General features: G+C 43.1%; 1 protein-coding gene across 1 annotated transcript in view; it reads left to right on the top strand.

The window, feature by feature from the left end:
* Positions 1-22,178, top strand: part of FNDC1 (fibronectin type III domain containing 1) — a gene marked incomplete at its 5' end in the record, with an annotated part of 72,091 nt that overhangs the window by 31,467 nt on the left and 18,446 nt on the right. The window contains 9 exons of the mRNA XM_082308019.1: positions 873-1,060; positions 1,718-1,825; positions 5,179-5,367; positions 6,185-8,554; positions 10,360-10,481; positions 12,194-12,305; positions 13,277-13,660; positions 18,395-18,460; positions 20,425-20,589. Of these exons, the coding sequence (XP_082164145.1) occupies positions 873-1,060; positions 1,718-1,825; positions 5,179-5,367; positions 6,185-8,554; positions 10,360-10,481; positions 12,194-12,305; positions 13,277-13,660; positions 18,395-18,460; positions 20,425-20,589 (3,704 nt within the window). The remainder of the gene's footprint in view (positions 1-872; positions 1,061-1,717; positions 1,826-5,178; positions 5,368-6,184; positions 8,555-10,359; positions 10,482-12,193; positions 12,306-13,276; positions 13,661-18,394; positions 18,461-20,424; positions 20,590-22,178) is intronic.

The following is a 22,178-nucleotide window of genomic DNA, read 5'->3' as shown; positions in this document are numbered from 1 at the left end:
ATGTACTCTCCTTGCCTCCCTGTGCCGTGGTCTCTAGTATTTAGATGTCTGTGTAACTGCTGGACTACAGGGATTTAGATCCTTTCTGAAATGTTGTCAGCACCAACTGGTGATATTTTGATATTCAAATGCTGGTATATCACCATGGTCAGCAAATCCCCATGCGTGCATGGGGAAAGAAGAGGTGGGGGACCGGGCACAGTCCACAGAGGGGAGGTGTTGAGTTGGATTATCAGAACAGACTACAGCTTCGAGACGACCATACAGCAGGTGAAGGAGGCATCACTGCAATGGGAAAGATGCCCGTCAGTGCCCCCTGCATCCACTGACCATCCAGAAACCCCATGCAGCAGAGGCTGAGCAAGTCGGGGGCTCCTGTGAGCAGGAGAGCTTGGCTCGCAGCAGCATGCTTCAGCAGTTGGAGACCAAAATAAACAGAAAAGGGCTGGAAACTGCCAATGGTCTGAAAGTGCTGGATTGCATTGCTCAGCCTGGGAACACTGAAGGGCTGTGCAACCCAGCGCTGAAACACCCCAAGGGGCACAGCAGCAGAAGTGGTAATTTTAGACGCTCTCAGTTTCCTTGTGGAAGTGGATATCTGGGCAGACACGTGGGAACTGAGCCACCGGCACTGCTCTGGGAGCGAGGGGCTCCCGGCCGTCCAGCCATGCTCATGGCCATGGGGCAGTGAGATGGTGGCGTGGAGCCCCCCAGGATGCCTGGCTTGGTTTGGAAAGCCCTGCGGCTTCCCCCTGGCTCCCCAGTAAGCCCCAGCAGGCTAGTTGAGGGGAAAGCAGCCCCGTCCCTCTCTGGTTCTGCTAATGCTAAGTTTTGACATGTGAATTTTTATTTTCCTGTGTTTCTAATCCCAGGCAGTACAGTGTTCGCTATCGGGAAAAGGGGGAATCAGCAAGGTGGGATTACAAGCAGGTGTCCAACCGGCGGGCGCTGGTGGAGAATCTGGTGCCGGACACCATGTACGAGTTTGCTGTCCAAATCTTGGAGGGAGAAAAGGAAGGCAAATGGAGCGTGTCTGTTTACCAGCGGACCCCAGAGGCAGGTATGTACTCAAAAGGTCCTTGGGGTAACACAAGTCTTAGGGTTTGAGCTGTGAAATAGGGCTGACTTGAGAGAAAGCCAGAATAAGCTGTTGCCTGGGGCAGCAGAGGGTTGGGAACAGGGGAAAAGCCTCAGTCCTGCTGCCTGCATCCCTGCAGCAGTGCCCTGGAGAGCACACCGGGGCTGCTCTTGTGGCACGACGAGAACAGGGGGAGATGGTTTGGCTATTTCTCGGGGATGGGTCAGCACCTTGGACCCCTGCAGCTGGGTGTGCCCCTTCCTTTGGGAGGAGCAGCCTGGCTGCTGTCCCTCTCTGTGGGCGGCAAATTTAAATCCTGCCTCCACCACGGAGAAGCTGTGGGGCCCCTTTGGTACAGGGAAGTGGTCCATAACAACCGAATTACCACGTCGTTCCAGCTAAGCCACAGTAGCAGTCTTGTGCAGACAGCCTGTTCCTAGAAGTACGGAACAGAATTTCACAACAGGAGTCTGATACAGAGATGTAATACAGGCATGCATGGACCTGAGCCATGTGTGCTCTTCACATTTACCTTTGAAATGGCCGTATAGGAATTTCTGCTATGAGAATGAGCAAAAGGTGCATGCTGTGTAGGTCAACTTTTCTTACTTGCCTCTTCTGTGTATGGCTGTTTCGCAGCTCCTGCCAGTGCACCTGAGAATTTGGATGTTTGGCCACTAAAGGGGAAACCAACCTCTGTAGCTGCATCCTGGGATGCTCTCCCAGAGAGTGAAGGAAAAGTCAAAGGTAGGTCATCACTGTTGGTTTTTAACCCCCTCAAGCAGCTGGTCTTCTCGAAGCCAGGCTGCGGCTCCACAGCAAGCTGGAACTGCTGACTGTGCCAGGATTTTTTCACTTGTTAATGGCTTGTACCCAAGCAAGATTTTCTTGTTTCCAGACCACTGTCTCCGCACCACCACTGGGAAGCCATCGTCACCGTGTGCCTGGGATGTCACAGAGCTTCCCAGGGTGTCACGCGTGCACGCTTACATCTTCTTCCGTTAATAAGCAGGTCGAAACGGAGCTCGAGAAGGAAGTTTCCCAAAGGATTTGTAACAGTTAGGTGAAGAAGGAAAAGTTGGGTAGTTGCCAAGAAAGTGAGTGGGTTTATGTTGTGTTTTATTTCTAGTTTAACGTGGAAGGAAAGCCTCAACTTAAGAAGCAAGCGCAAATAGTGATTTCAACAGATATCACGCATAAGCCTTGTGTACTATAACGTTATTGTACATGGTCATAAAGCTAATTTGTCAGTGGCTATTTACTTGCATAGGATTTAAAAAATACAAAAGATTTCTGGGATTTGTTTTTCCCTTTTTCCCCTCTGAAAACAAACAGGCTGATTTTTTGGCTGTTTCCATTCTCCAGTGGTGGCCGGGATTGTGTTCTCGAGTTACACAAGTTTCTGGAAGTGCCTTATCAGCACTGTAGCATCTCAGGATTTAAAAAACCTTTGGCCTGGAGGGAAGTGGACCATGTCTGCATACAAGACCTATTTTATGTGTTCTTCAGGGCAGTGGTGGAATTCCTTCCTCTTTGAAGTCAATGGGAGTCTTGCCAATCGCTTCAATGGAGTTGCAATTGTGTCCAAGAATTATTATTTCTTAAAGTAGGGTCATGCAGGGACATTATCTGAAATTTCAAATATGCTCCTAATTTTGAGCAGTCTGTAGCCCTTTGTCCTTTTTTGTCTGCTGATCTTTAGATGATTCATCCAAGGCAATCATTTTAAAGATACCTGATATTCAAGGGCTGAATGCTTATACGTGTCTAATATATCATTGTTTTTCTTGAGTATGAAATATTCAGGAGACGTCTTATTTTTAAACTAAAAAAATGACAGAAATTATACTGGCTAAATGAAATCACTGAACTAGCACTTCATAGTCATTTTGATAGCACGTGGTAGCTGACAATTTTTGTCTTTTGGTCCTTCTGTTTTTCAACCCTGTCCCCTTATATATTTATACCACATATTAAAGTAACAGGAGAAAAAGTAACAGGAGAAAATGCCCTCCAGTAGCAGTTTGAGAGTTACCAGAAGTGACACCAGTGCCTCTGCAATTAAAGCAACTCCTGTGTATCTTAAAACAACAACAACAAAAAAAATCCAAAGCTTACCATGCCTTCTAATACATTGATTTTTTCAACTGAGCATTAAATGCATTTGTATATAAAATATTGATGATTCTTTTTTTTCCTTGATTTTGATGACCTGTGCATGGCTTATTTCTTAACACAATGAATATGGGCTTGTTTTCAGAAAAAATTAAGTTTCCTGTTTTTAGAGGTGTTATTATGTTGTAGAGTTTTCCCATCATGGCACTGTGGCTCCTCAAGTATTACTGTGTTTCTTTGTGTAGAGAGAGAAAACTGGCAGCCCTTGGAATTTATTTTCAAAACCCTGTTTTGATCCGATACCCATGCCTCTTACAGAGGATTGAAAAGAAAAGGAAGCCTGCACGTGGCTGAGATCTTACCTGCACTCCTTGGGAGTGTAATGGGAAGACTCCTCTTCATGCCTCCAGTTATTCCTATAGGGGTGAAATGTCTCTCAATACAGAAAGCTAATACAGAGCACAGGTACCACAGTAACCCGAAATCGAAAGGTGAGAGCAGGGTGAATTTTGAAGTGGCAACAAGACCTTGCTTTGTTTGCTCTCTCTGCAGTGGTGTTTTGCCCTGGCTATAGTTAAGCACAGTCTGTCAGATTTTGATTTTGTTGGACAGGCATGCTATTGCTACCATTTGGCAATATGCAGTGCTGTTATTTCCTGGTAGAAGTATCTTTTCTGAATAAGAACCTCAATCATCCAGGCATGAATTTTACCTACTGGCCTGTAGATTACAGCTAAAACCCCTCTAAGCAATGACTCAGCTGGAAACACTTATATTTGACTGCAGTAATATTGTTTCCAAGATTAAAGTAAGTGCTTTGGCGTTTTCGTGGGGATGCCCCTCAGGCTCCAGCACTGCTGAGGAATGAGTGTATGGTCTTTGGAGCTGGTAGAGTTTCATCACAGTGGACTGGCAGAGCTGCTTTTGCATGACTAGGGTCTTAAAGTACAGTGCAATTATAGCTGTGTCAAGGCTCTGTTGGAAATGTAAGATAAGAAAGTAATTAATAGTAATGAATAATGTCACCTGATTTTAATACTGATGTCTTGAACAATAATTATGTGAATGCACCATTTTTTTCTTCTTCCTAATAATTTCTGTGGGAAAGAAAATTTTTTAACATTCTTATTTGCTGTGGACGTAGCCACAGTCAGCAGCACAATCGTGTGTTGTCAACCATTGTGAGCAAGTTACATTTTAGAATAATATTCTCTGGATCATGTGTTGTTGATTGTGAATATCTTGGTAGCTAATCAGTAAGTTTAAAATTTCTCTTTGTCTTGGGAAGTCTAAAATCTGCTCGTGATTTCGTCAGCCATAACAGCACAGGTGTTCTGATTGTAGCTATCCACACTACCTAACATTTGTACAGTCTTTCAGACTAGATTTCCACAAGTAGTAGGACAGTGTGTATTTTCCTGGCAACGTTCATACATGTTTTCTGCCTCCAGTGCATTTTCTCTTTGTAGGTTTCCTCTGTTATTTCTGATTTACGGCAGTTAATTTTTTCAGAAGACTCATTTTTTTCCCTTTATTAGTTGGCATCCAGAAACAAAAAAAGTCTCCTGGTGCAGCACACCAAACCGCGCAGTAGTCGGTGCTGTAACTTTCTCATGTCCCCCACACCTTCTCTGGAAGTGCGCACGGCTGTCGTCCAGCTCCTCTTGGTGACACTTCACTCTGATGGGCGTGGTTGCTTGTGTGTTTTTACAAAGGTATAGCTAACATATTCTGTCTCAGTCATTAGGTTATTGATGTGATTTGGTTTTGTCTGTTAAGATGAACAAATGTTCAACTTACCTACTTTTATATATGTATATATCTCTCTCTCATGTCTTTGTACTCCAGCTGTTGACTTGGCGTGCATTGCTAGTGTATTAATTTTAGTAATGCACGTTCTAATTCATCCTACCCATACAGTCTGTCCGCTGGAAACAGGACTGTTTTCAGTTTCCTCCTTCCAACCGTCTGCCAAATCATTTCAGAATACATTCTTTCATACGCCCCGGCTCTCAAGCCATTTGGAGCAAAGTCCATCACCTACTCTGGAGCTACAACGTCAGCCATAATAGATGGTCTGCAGGCTGGGGAGCGCTATATTTTCAAAATTCGTGCAGCAAACAGGAGGGGACCAGGTCCTCAGTCCAAAGCCTTCAGTGTCGCCATCCCAGCAGGTGAGCACCAAGCCATGCACTGATTGTGTAGTCCGCCTGTTCTTGCTTTGGTCCCAGTTATGTTAATTCTTACTGACTTAGCTTCCTCTGCACTCCGTCTAACCCATGGGATTTTACTTCCTTAATACTGTTTCTGTTAGCTCTTTTTATCACTATATTGTCCAAAGAGATGCTTGTAAATAAGCGTTTGTCACTCTGCAGCATGTGAAAGGACATTTCATGGACATTTTAACATCTTATTTTTAACATCTTAAAATGTCACACCATGCTCTATTTCCTGCATGAAAACACTATATGCTTTGTTATCCAAAGGCCAGAGAATACAACTCTTTGGGTCTTTGGTTGTGCTATTCCTGACAACTCCCGCTCTTGAAAGTCACTTAGAGTGGCTTGCTCAGATACTACTCCTTGTGTTTGGTTCTTGCCAAAAAGATGCTGTTGTGGGGACAGAAGATTTGCTGAGTTAACTAAAAATGTGGTCCACAGCCTCAGATGGGATAATGCAGCAGCATGCCATGAACATGACTAAGATCTGCTGAAGATTTGGTTCTGCTGATAGGATGTTGCAGTCCCTGCTTTTAGATATTTGATTTTAATTGCTCTAAGTTTTACCCAACCTACAATAATTCCACATAGGTACCTTCCTACAACCCAAAACTTACTCAGCTGGACTCCACAGGCTGGTTAATGCAGACATAATTATTGTCTCATATTCTCATAAGTTGTTTTGTTCTTGCTATCTTGCTAGTTTCTTCTCGTGGTCAGTTTTTTGTACTTCTTCTGTTGTTGTGAATAAACACTTTTTTTTTTCCCCCAGCTGCTCATGAGGATTCAGTTGCTCAGCAACAAACAAATATTCAAGATAATTCAGAGGCTAAAAAAAATGGGAATGCTGGCTCATCTCCTTCTCAAACTTCTGTTTCTTCAAAAGTCCAGCCATCGCTTTCCTCTAAGCAGTCGTCTGTTCGTTCACCTAATGTTAGTGATAAAAAGAGTCTTCTTTCTGAATATAAGAATAAAATCTTGACTCGAGGGGTCCTAAGTAAATCTCAGTTACCTTCTAGAAAGACAGGAGAGCTGGAACCTGATCTCCAATCCACTGAGGTGACAGATGACCATGATTCCTCCCAAGAAGCTCCAATGACACCACCAAAAGCCCAGGATCAGAGAAGGAATGTCAGACCCTTGTCCCCTAGTCGGCCAGTCCACCCTGTCCTTGCCTCAGGAAGGACCTCTGTTCGAACCCACACATCAGAGGTGTCACGGCAGACGAGCACAGAGAAACATGAGCCACCAGCACTGTTACCATCATCAGCACAACAGTCTTCTGCCTCATCTGTTCCTAAATACACAGATAATGAAACAAAGCAACTGAGGCAAAGCAACACTAATGTGCCTTCTAAAACCTCTTCCCATCCTCTGCCTGCCAAAAATAATGATCTTGTGGGTAATGTGGAAGGAAAGCCAGACCCCATGCTGGTGAAAGTGTCTTCTAAAACTTCAGAGCCTAGTCACCTGGCTTTGCCATCAAATCGGCCGTCTGCTGTCTCTCATGAGGTTGTCCCAAGCCATCCCAGTAGGTCTGGCTTTCTAGGTCATTCACATCAACCCTCTTCCAAATCAGCAGATTCCCATGCTCATGATAGCCATAATGAGTTTGACAGTGAAGAAGCAGAGGACAGAGCAGGACAGCCCAGTTCTAGATCACAGCAAACGAGGCTTCCCTCAGGCTCCAGTTCTCGCACGTGGAAGGATTCGAAATTAGCTGCGGTGGCAGCCTCATCGAGGTCTGCCGTTTCTGGTCACACTTCACCTTACTCTCGCTCCTCCACCAGTGCCAAATCTGACAGAAAGGATGTTGATAAGAATTATAGGGAGGACTCACAAGATGCAAACCCCTTATTTCCTTCTCTGCCCTCTTCCAGGCAGTCTTCTTCAGCAGTCTATTCCAAGAGAAGAAATCCTCAGGTCGATTCTGATTCTCACCTCAGAGAGAGACAGGGTGAAAAGTCACCCCGCTCTGACTCAGAAGAACAACAAAGTCGAGCGGCTGCTCCAGAAAAGCATTCTCTTTTGCAGTCTTCTCTTTCCAAACATAAGCCTGAAGAGCAGGACAATCGAGAGGTAAAAGAAATGCTTGCTCGATCAAAACCAAGTGTATCTTTGCCTAAAAAGACGTTCCCCTCTCATCTTCCATTGGAGAAGGCCTCCCACTCAGAGCCTCCACAGAGGGCACAAACCAGTCCTTCCTTACTGCATTCAAGGGGTCGGCGCCTCCCGTCTCATGTCTCATCCCAGAGTAATGAAGAATTGCAGGAAGATGATGATGAGGATGTAACAGAAGGCAATGACAGAGCAAGCAGCCACTCTGTGTTTCCTCAAGAGGTGCCTTCTTCTAGGGGATTACCTGCATCTTTCTCTCAGGGAAGCTCAAGTTCATCTCTATCAAAGCAACAGCAGCCAGGTTCTCAGGTACCTTCCTACAAACCAAAACTTACTCAGCCAGGCTCCAGTTCTGCCAGTGATACAGCAAAAGACAACCAGTACAATCCAAGGTTGTCATCCACTTCTTCGAGACAAGCTCGTCCTTCATTACCTACTCGCTCTGGGGTCGCTACAAGAACAGTGTCCCAAACAGAAAAAAAATATGGCCTGTTGCCCTCAAAAATGTCCAAAGCTGAGCTTCCTCAAAAAGTTCCTTCCTCTTCTTCATCTAAATCTCGTCAGTCAGTTTCTAATGAAGAGGACGATTATTACAGTGAATATGATCAGAGAGAAGTGGAAGAGAAACCCACATCTTTGGCAGCAAAATGGTCCCCTTCTGTTTCTAGAGGTAACAAAAACACATATGATGACACTACTAACAATAAAAGGAAATCTATGGACACTCTTCTACCTCACAAAGTAAGCTCTGAAGAGGAAGAGAAGGAAGAAACTCCAACGTTAAAAATATCTTCTCCCGAATCACCAGGAAGCTCTGCCATAGCATCACGGATTACTCAGTCCTCTAAGAAGCATACCCCATCTAAACCGAGCTTTGTCTGGCCACGTTCTTCTGCATCTACCACCACACACACTGTTTCTCCAACAGTTTCTTCTTCCACTTTGTCCCCTCGCCAGCGACTATTGAACTCCAGGCTACGGAGCCCTTCCCAACGGCAATTTGTTAGACCTCCTTATAGACAAGGTATCTTGTCTTTGTTGTAGTAATCTCACTGGATTATGTTTTTCCTAAGATCAGCAGTTAGATGAAAAGTCCTCCATCAGAATGCAGGTTCAGTTATTTAGTATAATGTATTACTTTTTCTTTTGGTGGTTCTCAGGGAACCCAGTTCTTGAGGACTTTGCCTTATCAGTGTAATGTGGTGCCCCAGACCTTTGGTCCTGTGGTCTGATCTGCACAGGATCCCATGATCCATAGAGGAGATGACAGAGTTAGGTACTAAATTGGAAAAAAGCCTATGTTCCTTATTGAGCAATGACTTCACTGAATCAATGACTTCATAGCTCACTGAAAGCACATTTGTACTCAGAGTATGACAACCTCTCAGGTGTATTGCTCTTCATCATATGGATTACTAAAAGGCTTTTGTAGGTTATATAGTGCTACCTTGCCCATGCCGAGGCAGTAAGGTGTTTCCTCATTCTACAGTTTTTTTAATTAATTTTTAAGCCACTTTCCTGTTTTTTCTAAGTGACAGCTCAAGGTTGCACATTACTGTTGAGGACTGTGCACATCACAGTCAGGACTTCTAATACCTTTATGGCTGTGATTTACCCCAAATGTTAGAGGCTTGCTTTCTGGCAGAATATCTGCTGACCCTGGGTAGTGGAACAGAGAGTCCACTACATGTCAAGGTGTGTCACCTGTTGATTCCCTATGTCACCTGTGGAGAATCCCAGACAGTCTCAGTGACTTTGCTAGGTAGAAATATTTTTTTCTCCCTCCAGTGCGTGGACATCCAAAATAGTATTGAGTGACCTGAGCGTTTTAGGAAATACCTTCTATGCTATATGTAGATAACAATGTTTTGTTCAATGTGGCCTCACCGTTATACAGTGAGGACCATGCAGCTGGGCTATTGTATTTGCTATGCTTTGGTCAGATTCAATGTTGTGTAGAGGTCCACCAGCTTGCAGAGCTTTAAGATGGGAGTGGACCTTAAATAATACCATGGAGGATGAGATGCATGGCATGAAAGCATAACAGATTTCTCTATGGGAGTTGTATACCAGCTGACTCCTAGGCATGCAATTGGAAAGTTAATAGCCAAGGAGTGTTCAGTTAATATATGTATATATTTTCAGTTAATATATGTATGTATTTTCATATATATTTTTCTGGAAGCAAGTCTCTGAGCTAGGATGTGAAAATTGCTGCCCTTTCTGAGCTGGGGGGCCCTGCAGCTCAGTGCCACTGCTTCTCACTTCTGAGCTGAGTGTGCCTCTGTGTAGCAGTGTTTTTTCAGCTAGAGAAGGAGAGTCCTTCCGTTTATGGGTTAAAAAAAAAATGGAGGTAATTAATTCCCATCCCCTCTCCTTTCAGTTTGTCACTACAGCTTTGTATAAGGATAGGATTGAACAAGTGGTTGCGTTTAATAATGACTTATTCCCTCACCCCACTCCTCAAATGTTTACAAAGATCACAAACATTTTAATGGCTGTAGTGCTGTCTAGAAACGTTGCCCTGCTTTTTTTAAAAAACAAGAGGGAATAAAGAGACGAAATAAACATGGTAGAAACAAACCATGAGTGTTTAACCTCTTCAAAAGAAACCATTTCAGATGCTTCTGTCAGCTCTGGGGATCTGACAGTGTCACAACAGTTGCTCCAAGCAGAAATGAAATATCTGTTTTGCTGAGCGTGGTGAGGGCTCTTTCTGTTCTCATTTATGTCCAGATCAGTCAGAAAATGCATTTCTTTGCATTTTATAATGTGGTTTGTAGGCTGCACAGCTTTCTTCAGAATAGTGTGTTGTTTTCTCTGTTTCAGGTTACAATGGTAGACCTAATCTTACAACGAAAAATGGAAATGGAAATGGGAAAATAATACCTGGTAATAATGGAAAACCAAGTGGACAGAGAGTAATCAATGGCCCTCAAGGAACAAAGTGGGTAGGGTGACCTTCTCTCCAAATTCAAATGCTTTGGCCTTTTATTGTACTTAGATTTTCATTAAGAAAAGGAAGGAGAACAGTGCCCTCAGTCAATGAAGCTGTAAAGTGAGGTTACATTTAGTGGTCTAGTTTCCACTGTTCCATTGAAATCTAAGGACAAATTAAATGTAGTGAAATATTTTTTCCTCAACATCAGTGGGACGCTCCCCAGTGACTCAGGGCTTGTCTGCTGTGCAGTGTGAGTGGGGACTCCCTGGGATAGCTGCTGTGAAAGACGTGTTCAGCAATGCTTCTCCCAGACTCACGCTCCAGGGAGAAGCTCATGAGCAAGAATATTGAAATGTAAAGTAACTCCATAAGTGTCACAATGTTTTAAATGCACATATGTAGGTATCTAAGCATTTTGCTGTTTGTACAGACATGTTTCCAGTGGTCTTTTCAGAAGAGCTCGGATACCATTGATAGGAAAGCCCCACTAGGTGCCTACATGCCGAGACCTTGTCTTAAAATCCTTTCCAGTGAATTTATAACCAACCAACGCAGGGAAGGAACTGGTGTTTCCTGTGTATTTGCCCAAATGCTAAGCAGGAGGAGACTGTGACCAGCCTCCCTGGCGTCAGTAGAGCTACTCACACATGGCATGACACATACAGACATTTATTTTATGGCCACTTCAATCTTACCATTTGCATTAGAGGAACACAAAAATGTGCACCAGGTAAGTCACATTCAAGGGCGGCATTTTGAAAAGCATGCCCAAAGCCCTTTAAATAGACTCCAGAAAGTGGGTTGAAAGGCCCTTGGGAGGCCATGGGGCATCTCTCTCTACCCCATGAGAGGAGGCTTTGCTGCAAGCAGGATGAACACCTTGTAAAGCAAGAGGATCTGTGTCAACGTCTGGGGCCTGGAGGGCTTCAGAGACTGATCTCATGATCTACTGTCCCTCCTGCTACAGTCTTTTCCCCAATACCAAATGTAAGTCTGTCTTGCCAACCTGGAACTGCTGCTCATGTCCTCTTCCCAGTTTCTTCCCAGCACTTAACACCTTTTGCATTTTTGTGTTCTGTGGCTCAGTGTGTGTTACCTCAGGTTAAAACAGCACACAATTCAGGTATTTTGGGTTGAAATAGCAATGATGAGGACTGGATTTTAACTGCAGTTACCTCTTGAATTCAATCCAGGCTCTCAGACAGATTTGTTTTATGAGAGAGAGGCTTTTCTTCAGTCTCCTACCACAATTAAAGTCTTAGCTACTTTGTTTTCACTGCTGTTTCAATCTAAATTAACTAGTTTAATTTTTCCTTTTTTTTTTTTTTTTTTTTTTTTTGAGTAGTAGACATACTTTTAAATCTCATCTTCAAAAGGACTCAGGGTCATACTGAAATCAGTATTACAGGAATCCACCTTAGGAGTTGCTCAGCCCAAGAAAATCAAGGGAGTTGCTCCTCTGCACGTGAGAGCTGCAGTAGGCGATATGAATGTGGTTGTGTGCAACTCTGCAGGCCAGCTCCTGGGGATTTGCTTTCTTCAGCAGTGATTTTTCAGTGATTACTATCCAATTAGTGACTCATTTTTAAAAATCTGTGGGTGTTGTAGCTACTCCTGAACATCACTCTTAGCATCTGCATTTCCCCAGGATTTCTGTTGCTATGACATTTCATTTCACCTCCTCTTGTGTTAGCTAAACTTGAGTCCATCTATTGCTTTTAGATTGTAGATCTTGACCGAGGGCTAGTGTTAAATGTTGAAGGAAAATACCTCCAAGATTCCCAAGGCAACCCTCTCCGAGTGAAATTAGGAGGGGATGGACGTACGATTGTTGGTAAGTGACAGCTTCCTTCTTACAGAAAAAAATCTACAGTTGCTGTGCACATGGTACAAGTCTTCGAGCTGTTGAATACCTCAGGCATCCCCAGGTCCCACGCAAGCCATTTGGAGTTGCTTGTGTCTCAGGTCTTCATCAGGCAGTCAGCCCATTGCAGGACCTGGGGAGGCTTTGGGGCATCTCGTGGGGCTCTGGAGTACGAGGCAGCAAGAATCACCCATCTCACTTGTATCAGCATTAGAAAGGACTGCAGAACTGAGCCAGACTAAGGATTGATGCTTGTTTATATCTTTGTATACATAGAAATAATTATTCCCCAGCACTAGCACTGTACCAGCCATACGTATGTGATTACTTTATTTTTTCTTCTGAAACTGACCACAAATAGTGTGGTGATCACCCCTGTGTGTCATCTGTGAAAACACTGCTGTCTGCATATCAGTCCACCTGAACAGATCTCTTGAATGCCAATTCAGTGCCTGCTGTTAAACTGGTTACCATGAATATTTGCAGTGTCCAGAATTTGGCACAAAAGTGTATCTGCAATGACAGCATCTCACCAGCTCAGCCCAGTTTTTGCTTGCACATGTTTGACATTAGGAAGCAGAATATAGATTCATCGTACCTTTCATCAACAGTGACGAGACTGACTTAGATTGAATGCAGGCACTGTCTGCACGTTGTGATTCTGAAGTGAAACCTCCCTGCAGTCTTCCCAAGAAGCGTTTATCAAAAAGCTGATAAAAGTGAATACCGCTGTGGTTTATCTGAGGTTCTTCTGAACCGTTTTCCAGCTTCCTTAGCCATGGCTCTTTCCTAGATAACAACCTTCTTCTCTGTCAGCTTAGTTACAGGAGGCTGTAATCACACTCACAGTGCTCTTGTGGTATCTACTGTTGATAAATACCATGGTATAAGCCTGAAATGGATTAATGGTGAGATTTGTTCATTTTGTTCTTCCCTCCTAGATGAAAAGGGTGCCCCAATGGTGAGTCCTGATGGATTACCTTTGTTTGGACATGGCAGATTTAGTAAACCTGTAGCGAGTGCACAAGATAAACCAATAATAAGCCTTGGAGGGAAACCTCTGATTGGTCTTGAAATGATTAAGAAAACAACCACTCCCTCAACTACTACTACTACAACACTACCCCCAACAACTACCACAACAACTGCCACAACCACTACAACAACTGTTCCTACAACTACTACCACCACTCCTGAACCAACCACCACAGAACCACCCACTGAGAAACCACCCCCAACCTGTCCTCCAGGCACCTATGGACAGTATGATGACGAGGGCAACTTGCTGTTGGGATTCGATGGCCTGCCAGAGTGCAATGCAGAAGGTAACTTCCTTTTGTGCTGTTTGAACGTCTTTGGTTGTGCTGTTTGTACAGCTCAGTTACACAAATGTAAAGTGGAAAGGAATCTGCCTCTGAAGATTTTGGTCCATGTGATCAGGTAGGAGCTGAGATTAGAGCAGCTGAAGAAGGGTTTGGGCGTTAAATGGTTTTTCATTCGAAAATGTTGACTTTCCCCAAAGTTGAAGTTTTTCATGGAAATACGTTGATTTCAGCAAAGTTCTTACCTTGTGTTGGATCCAGTCTTGTCACACGTATTCATGCACGTGAGCACAAGTATAGGCAGTAGTTTTGTGGTCAAAGCACTCACATATAAGGAAGTCCTCACTCCAGTTCAGGCTAGGGAAGGATCTGAAGGCACTATAGATTTTGTCTATTTTGTGTTCATTTCTCCCAATAAATTCTGAAAAGTCTCTCTTTTGAGCCATGGTGGAACCAGCTTTTGCAAAATAAGATTCTTGTTCTCTTGCCAGCCCTCAGAGATAGATATTGTCTAGCAGGAATGTGGCACAGCACAGATGAAGCTGGGGAAACACAACCCTGGCTCTGCACAGATAAGGTAGAGAGTTGTACACTAATTTCTTTCTCATCTGAAAATACAAAACAGTGTCGCTGCATGTCATTGTTTCCCTGTTGCAGTTATACAAGCTTAGGATGTGGTGCCAAACTGAAATCCAAAGTAAACAGATATAAATGCACGAGAGTCTTTGGGTGTTGAGCCTGTTCCTACCACGTTTTACCCTTTTATCGCCTGAATGTTGCATTGCAAACCAGTTAGCTGCTTATTTGGCAAAACCAGGTCAGGGAGCACCATGGTAGTCTTTATCCTTTCCATTTATAGCTAATCCCCAACTCAGTCTACAAATGGGCAGTAGCACCATGGCCATAACCTAAACAACAGGTTGGCAGTCAGACGTCTGCCAACTGCAGCAGCCAGTTTTAATGGGTAATGAAACCCCCTTACTTTTCCCCTATACACCTGTATCTCTGAAGCCAAAGTAGATTTACAAGAGGTCATGTAACCATGACCTAGGGAGCTGAAGTATCGCTTTGAAGAGTGCAAAGATATGGAAAGATGTGGCTTCAGCAACTCACAGTGAGTCTAAGGATGACATCTTTGGAAAGGATTTCTGAAGCAGAAGACTGAAAATTCCCTTACCAGCTACCCTGGGTAAGTAATGAGTCAGAGATGTTGTGAAGGTGGAATTACAATGGTTTGTAGGGTTAATATTTATCTAACAATTAGCCCCATGTTTGACAGTGTGTACTTATAGAAGTGTGCTTGCATATGTGCCTATGCATGGATGTGTACACACACAAACATATGTATATAAAAACTACCATCATCGTTAAATGTTTCTTTGAAGATTTTTGATTTTCCCTTGGTGCTTTCATTGTTCTTAATTATATTTGCAAAAGTGTTACAGATACCGTTTTATATGGTCACCCTGGTATTTTCAAAGTTGCCTAAAGGGGACCGTGATTTTTGGTAGAGTCCCTCCCGCTCCCACCAGCTCCTTTTGCTTACCTTAAATGTTGCTTATATCCTGTAATGTTTCCTCTCTTTGGCCTGTGCTATTTGATACCTGAAGGACCCCTTCTGAGAATGCGTATTATAACAACAGTAAGAGTTCATGAAATATGCCTGCAGTTAATGTGAGAGTAGGCTCTAGAAGCTTAACAACAAAAAGCTTTGCAGTATTATTTTTAGCAGAGTTGTGGGATGGGGAATTTTAATGTGATTTTATGAACATTTAAAAACATTCTGCTTGGGTTTTTTGCCTTCTACAAGATGGGCTTGCTGAATCCTTGAACTTTGTTAGAGGCATGAATGAAACCTAGTTTTTTACACAGGCTGGGTGTTCAGTGAGAATGACCCTTAAGTCACTCCTAAACTGCCTGGCATTTCGACAGTATGTCTGCAAACACATCACAGTAGGAGGCTGAAAGGACAAGATGGTGCTGGATTTCTGCTTCTTACAGCTTGAGCAGTATTAGTCCCTACCTGGCAATTATGAAAGTTTCTCTGAAGAGTAATTATTAGGATTTTCTTGATCTTCTCCTTTTTTTTTTTTTTTTTTCATCTTGGTGACCTGCGTCCACATTTGACAAACGCAACAAAACAACCTACCTGTTCCACAGAGGAACTTGCTTGAAAAGAAAGCACCTCTGTGGTATTTATTTAATGATGGCAGTTTTTGTTTAACAAGTGCAGTGTCTATATAAAGAGGGATAAACAACTACTACTTGAACTATCAAAACATTTAATGCAGTTTTCCCTTGACCATTTCCAAATCATATTTTTATGTTGTCTTTCCCTTTAGTCTGAGTCTGGAAAATACTCCAGATCATGTAATGAAATACTTTTTCTGCCAAAGCTTGATATTTGTTGCTAAGTGCTTTACTCACAAACAGCCGGGGACTGCAAGTGCCAAATCCCACTGCCAAACGTTCTACTTAAGCTTTGGCAAATTTGCTTACTCTCTGGCAGGATTTTTGCTCGACCCAGCAGAATTTATTGTCAACATTTCACTAGATTCAGCAGTCTTTAACTTTCAAGAAGGAGTTTGGCCAAACAAGCATGATTTGTCAGTGAAATCAGCTAAACTTTTTCATGAACTCACAGGAGAAAAAAAGTTGGAGTCTTAACCACATGTTATGTGTGATAAAATCAAGTGATGGTTGCGCAGTCCGCTGTCCTTACAGATGCCAAAAGACTATGGCAAGCAGTCGTAGCAAGACTTAGCCTCATTTGGTACAGGCAGGGTTCACTGAAGAGCTGCAGTGAAGGGTGGTGATGGAGCAAGCTGGAGAACTGCAGCTGGTGTATGTACAGAAAATTATAAAGTGAGAGGTCTTTGGGAAATAATCCTATCATCGCCATGCCACAGCTGATGCTAAAGAAGCACAGACAGTGAAGTAGAAGAGACTGAACAAGTACAAAAATAGAAAATAAAATTTGGTTTTGCTGGATTGTACGTAGGCCAAAGGCTGACTAGCTAATAGATGTAAATGAGTTGAAGTCTGCCTGTGAAGGACTTCAAATTTCTGCATATCTGAGCCTCTTGTTTACTTGGATGTAATCAAAGGTAAGTGCATACATTGTAGACGTTGGTTGATGCTGGCCAGCTGTGGTGAGAAGATCTGCAGAATTCAGCAAAGGATCTACTTTGTCACTGACTAGCCTCAGAGAAGTCAAGTGGCCTCCAAGTGGATGATCTCCTGAAGAGCGGCTGCAGAACTCTACCATGAGAAATTGTCAGATTTTGCTATATGAAAGTGACAAGAATTAACCCATTTCCTGTGTTTTCAAAGCTTATTCTGGCATTAAAATCACTACTGTGTATTTAAAAGAAACTTACTGTAGTAGAAAAAAATCAGTCTTTTGTACAATAATGGTTGGTCCTAAGTAAAAAAAACCTGCAAAATGAAAATGTATAATTCAGATTATATTTGTGAACTATTTGACATTGGCAGTTGCGATTTTACATTGTTCGTAGTACTGGCTTAGTAAAAACAACACTGTTGCTTTCATATCAAGTGTTACAGGAGCATGACCAGTTTCTATGTAGTATCCTGAGGTCAAAGCTGTCTTTCTCTTGTCTTTGTTCACACACTGGCCTCTCCCCAGCCCCTGCATTTCATTGAAGACTTCTGATTGTACCGGCAGTGGGTTCCAGCACAATGCTTTTGCTTTGTTCACATTACTTTTCGTAGCTAATCTGAGCTTTGTCTACTCTTTGGCTTCCCTGAATAACGTGGAGAAATGCATTTCTCAGAGCTTGCAGGGAAGCCTCCAGGATTCACAAGATGAGGTACTTGATGGTTGATTTATCTGGTGCTGGATACGTGACCTGCAGAGATACTGAGATCATATGTAGGGACAGGCATCTGGGAAGTCTGCGGGTGCATTTGCATTGGTTTTTGGGGTGGACTGGGAGAGTGTTTTTGATGTGCACCTCACAATCATCTTGTTATGCTTTCATTTGCATCATGGAGCAATCTTGGCTTGCACAAAGTGAATTCCTGTTGGATGAAACTAAAGCAGCAGTGCTTCAGGACGACACGTGTGTGCCCCACCCTGTAATGGACATTCAGTCCACAGGATCAGACTAGAGCTAGTGCAAAGTAAAACCCCAGAAAATCCAGCACCAATTACTTCATTCTACAAATCCATTCCTTTTGGGATGCATTACTTGCTAGCATAGACACAGTCTGTAAATGTCATGGCTCTCTGGGTTGTTTGATTTTTATTCCCCTGCAAAAATATTTGAATAGAAGTTTCCAGTTTATTTGAATTGCTCGGTTGTTTTTTTGTGTATAAATTTCTCACATTTGCTGCTCCTGAGACTATAAAATGTTGTCCAATCCTAACCCGAGCGTTACATGGTTGCTGGCAGCCTGCCTTTGCTCCAGAGCTGCTGGGGCCTGGGGCAGAGCTCCTGGAAGGTGCATTGCTCTGGATTTTGAGTAGCAGCCCTGAACCTATTTTCCCCCAGCAAAACTCCTGGCTACTGCAGTTAGCTACTCATCTGTTATTCTAAATATGCTGAGCAGACTGTCACTGTGTTATCTGGAAACTAGGCAGTTATCTTATTTCTTTACAAATCAACTGGCTAAAGATTTTTATTTTAAACTTTATTCCAGAAGTATTTTACTAGGTGGGTAGGGATGAGACCATTGAGTTCTTAGAGCTTTTTTTTCTTTCTCCTTCAGTAGATACGTTCTCAGGACTGGACTCGGATGTGACAGCAACTCCAGAGGCATATGTGATATATGATGATGGTACTGTTTAACTGTAAAAGTCTATTGCAAGGGGCATGTTTGGGGTTGTTTTTTTCCCTGTCTTCTTTCTCTGGAATTGGGTTCGAGGGGCAGGTTGGTGACTGGGAGCTTAAGCAAGCAATGGTGAGCTGGAAAAGCTTTCCAGAGTCCTGTATCACATATGAAGAGCAAGGGTGCAAAGGCAACTGTTTCTGGACACGAAAGTGCCTTTCTGTCGGTCCTGCAGTCTAATAGGAACCTATTATGGAAATAAATTGTGTTCCAAGCTGGGTCATACAGTCACCGCTTCAATCCTAGATTTACTTTCTCTGGTGCAACTTCGAACTCCAGCCCAGTCAGAGTCAATGAACTCTTCTAAAATAGAAAATCCAAATAACATCTGAGTCCTGGAAACTTGAAATACCTTAGTGAGTTTTTAGCACTCTACAGCACTGTGAATATATTTTTTGTCTTTTTTTTTTGATGTGTAGTCTGCATTTAGACTATAAAACATGCTCATACTGAATGAGGTCACCTACATGTAAAATAAGTAATCTGCTGAATTCACGTGGAATTTAAATAAAAGAGATTTGAAATCAGATAAAAGGAAAAGAGGGAAAGATTTTTGCAGAGTTATATTCATGCCATCTTGATATTATAATCCAGGACACACAAAACTTAGCTGAAGAGGAAGCCTCAAGTCCCAGCATTTAGTTATAAGTTTGCATAGGGAATGCAAATTCTCAGTTACTGGAAGTAGCATTCGTTTTCTGCCATCACTGACTTCTGATGTTCTGCTCCTTTTAATCCTCAGATTCCTGCTCCTACCCCCGCATATTAAAGCGGATAAGTACAGACGTCTGTTAAACTCAAAGCTTTTTAGTAGAATTTATGGCTCTAGAATAATAAAAGGTTTTTTTCTTTGTGGTTGCAGTGCTGGGATCTTAAGTCAAACCACCACCAACAGCAGAAAAGCATTTAAAAAGAAAGTGCAGCAGCTGAGAGGAAGATACCATAGACTTTTGTGCTTTTTATTCTGATCACGTCATACTGAGGCCAACACTTAGCATGTGGGGAGGCGAAGATGAACTAAAAACTGCACAAGTCCTACATCCCATGTTCCTTACATTCCCATGAAAGTGGAGTATCCTCAGTTCACAGGTCTTTTGCCAGGCCTCCCCTTAGGTGCAGGTCACCTGCAGAAAACAAATTCTTTAGCAGTTAAAGCAGAAAACGCTCAAAGCCATGAGCTGAGTCCCACAGCCTGTAGGAGGACATGGCAGGGATGCCAAATGCTTCTTTCCCTTAATTTTGTGTGTCAATCTGGTAGTGCAGTAGCTTTTCAAAGAGCACTGAATTTAACAGGACTGAATATCAAGGAGGACTGAATATCAGGAGATTCATGTGGGCCAGTTTGCCTTCCCTCATAGCCCTAATGGGACCACGAATGGCAAGTACAAGACTCCACGCCTCTTAAATTGCAGCAAGGTTTAAGAGCAGCATGAACCAGCTCTAGCATTTTAGAATACTAACACAGAGTTTTCTTAAAAAGCTATTTTTTCACTCCCTTATCTCCTTCCTTTGGCATCTGAGGGCTGTGGCCAGGGATTCAATTACTGTGCTGTCTTCTCTTAGGGGTTGTAATGGGAGATGACAGACGAAGCGCATTCAGGATATTGCTGTATGAATACATTTGTTTATTGTTATCCTTTTTACCTGTGTGAGCAAGGTCTAAATTAGCACCAGCACTAGTATTCTAAGGCAAAGACTTTGTGATCGCTGTCCATCAGTTTGGTAGAAACCCTTGCAAGGCTGAGGTGTGACCGACCCTGACTTAGAGGCCCGTAAGGAGTGTGCAGCAGCTAGGGCAGGGTGCATGGCACTCTTTTGGGACTGTGGCTGGTGACAGAAATGTTTCCCTTCTGATAGTTAAGCCAAAATATCATGAAGCAAGCTAACATTTTCATCTTATGTTTCCTCTGAAGACTACGAGTTTTTTGAGAGCACTTTGCCACCCACCACCACCACTGTCGCCACCACCACCACTGCTTCTACGACGACAGAATCGGAAGTTGTCTATCCAGAGACTAGTGTTGTTGGCACCGGCCCTGTGTCAGAATATGATATTGCTGGGAAGAAACGGTTCACTGGTAAGGATGTCCTTTGGTTTATGTAGCTTACTACTTGTGCTGCAAAGAATTCTTGTTCTAGCAAGGTCAGCCCTTAAGCTGAGACCTTTGCACAAATACACCCCACAGACTAGCGTGTGGTCCTTGTAAGGACTGCCACCTGGGAAACCCAAACAGCAGTACTTTGTTCGTAGCTTCAATGCTTGCATGTCTACGTGTGGGCCCACACTGATTTTGTTGAAGCAGTGCAAACCTCTTTGTACTCTTCCAGTGTAAAAGTGCTCTGCTTTGTATTCTGCATTGTGTTTGGTTTAGCTGAAGTTGGTAAGAGAGCAAGAGTATCTACTCTGGTGCTTGGTTCAGCTCAACTGCATCATTTTAAGTTCACACCAGTAGTTCAATCAGTGCAAGTCTCCATGTAGATGTGAGTCTTCCTTTGGGGGACCTAAGTCTTTTCCACTGACCCACGCAACCGTGGGGTATGATTTTACCCTCCTTGCACAAGCACGTATGTCAAAGGTGTGCTTCAAAGTCAAGGAATAAATAGTATTTTGGATGTGAACTTTCGAAAAAGTAAACCCAAAAGAGATAAATTTGACTTTGCTATTTGTATCTTTGCTCTGTAGAAGGAACTTGGTGAAGGAACCCCCAACACATTGATAAGAGCCATGAGGCTGGCTCCTGTGTACCTGAGCCATTCAAGTGTGTAGGTAGGGGTTGCAGCTCTGACTTCAGAGCTGCTCTGCCTCTTTGTCAGAAAAGCAGCTGGGGGCCAGACCAGAGAGATTTGGAGGTGGTAGGGCACTACAGTCCAACCTCCACCCCAGACTGGTGACCCCCCCGCAGCCTTTTACAAACCTCTGGCATTTGAAATGAGGTCAGGTCAGCTGCTGGCTCACCTGGCATTTCAGATGGGAGTTCAAGGGTTGGAGAGTCAGCTTTGACTCATGTCTTGCCTTGCCTTCCAATATCCACAAGCTTCACGTGGCTTAGAGTGGAGCTCTGCTGCTGGAGTAAAAGATTTGTTTTTATATATGCCAAGACTTTTTCCAGTGCATCTTCAGTTTCCCTGTCCAAACAATTTCATGATGTTTCTATTCGGCTCTCTCACTGACAGTGCTTCTTGATTCATTTAGCTGGAGAGGCTAAAATTAACTTCATTGCAAGATCTGGAAAAAATCCCTTTAGGGCATGAAATCCAATAAGATAAACCAAGAAATGTTGGTTTATGAACATTTCAAGGCACTAGGGAAATAATATTACCATTTCAATGAATTGTATTATTGCAATTGAATAAACATTTCCAAAGCAAGTTTTATAGTCCTTACTTTGAATGTTACAGTGACTTTTAAGGCAATAAAAAGATGGTTTAATCTTTTCCTGAAGTGAAGTGCAATTCCAGTCAGCGTAAAGCTTTTAAAAATAGAAGTTACAGGTTGGGAGCACGTGCCTGGAAGGTAGGGACTCATGACTCCTGATCCCTTAGTACCCAGGGGACCACAGCAATAATCCCTTCAGTTAACCTGGTTGGACTTCACCTTGGAATTACTCTTCTTGTTCCCTCTGCTGTTTCACTCCAGCTTCAGGATGTTTTGTGTAAGAACCAACCA

This window comes from Platalea leucorodia, assembly GCF_965183815.1.
Source record: "Platalea leucorodia genome assembly, chromosome: 3".
In the NCBI taxonomy this organism is placed as follows: domain Eukaryota; kingdom Metazoa; phylum Chordata; class Aves; order Pelecaniformes; family Threskiornithidae; genus Platalea; species Platalea leucorodia.
This window is presented reverse-complemented; position numbering and strand designations above follow the sequence as displayed.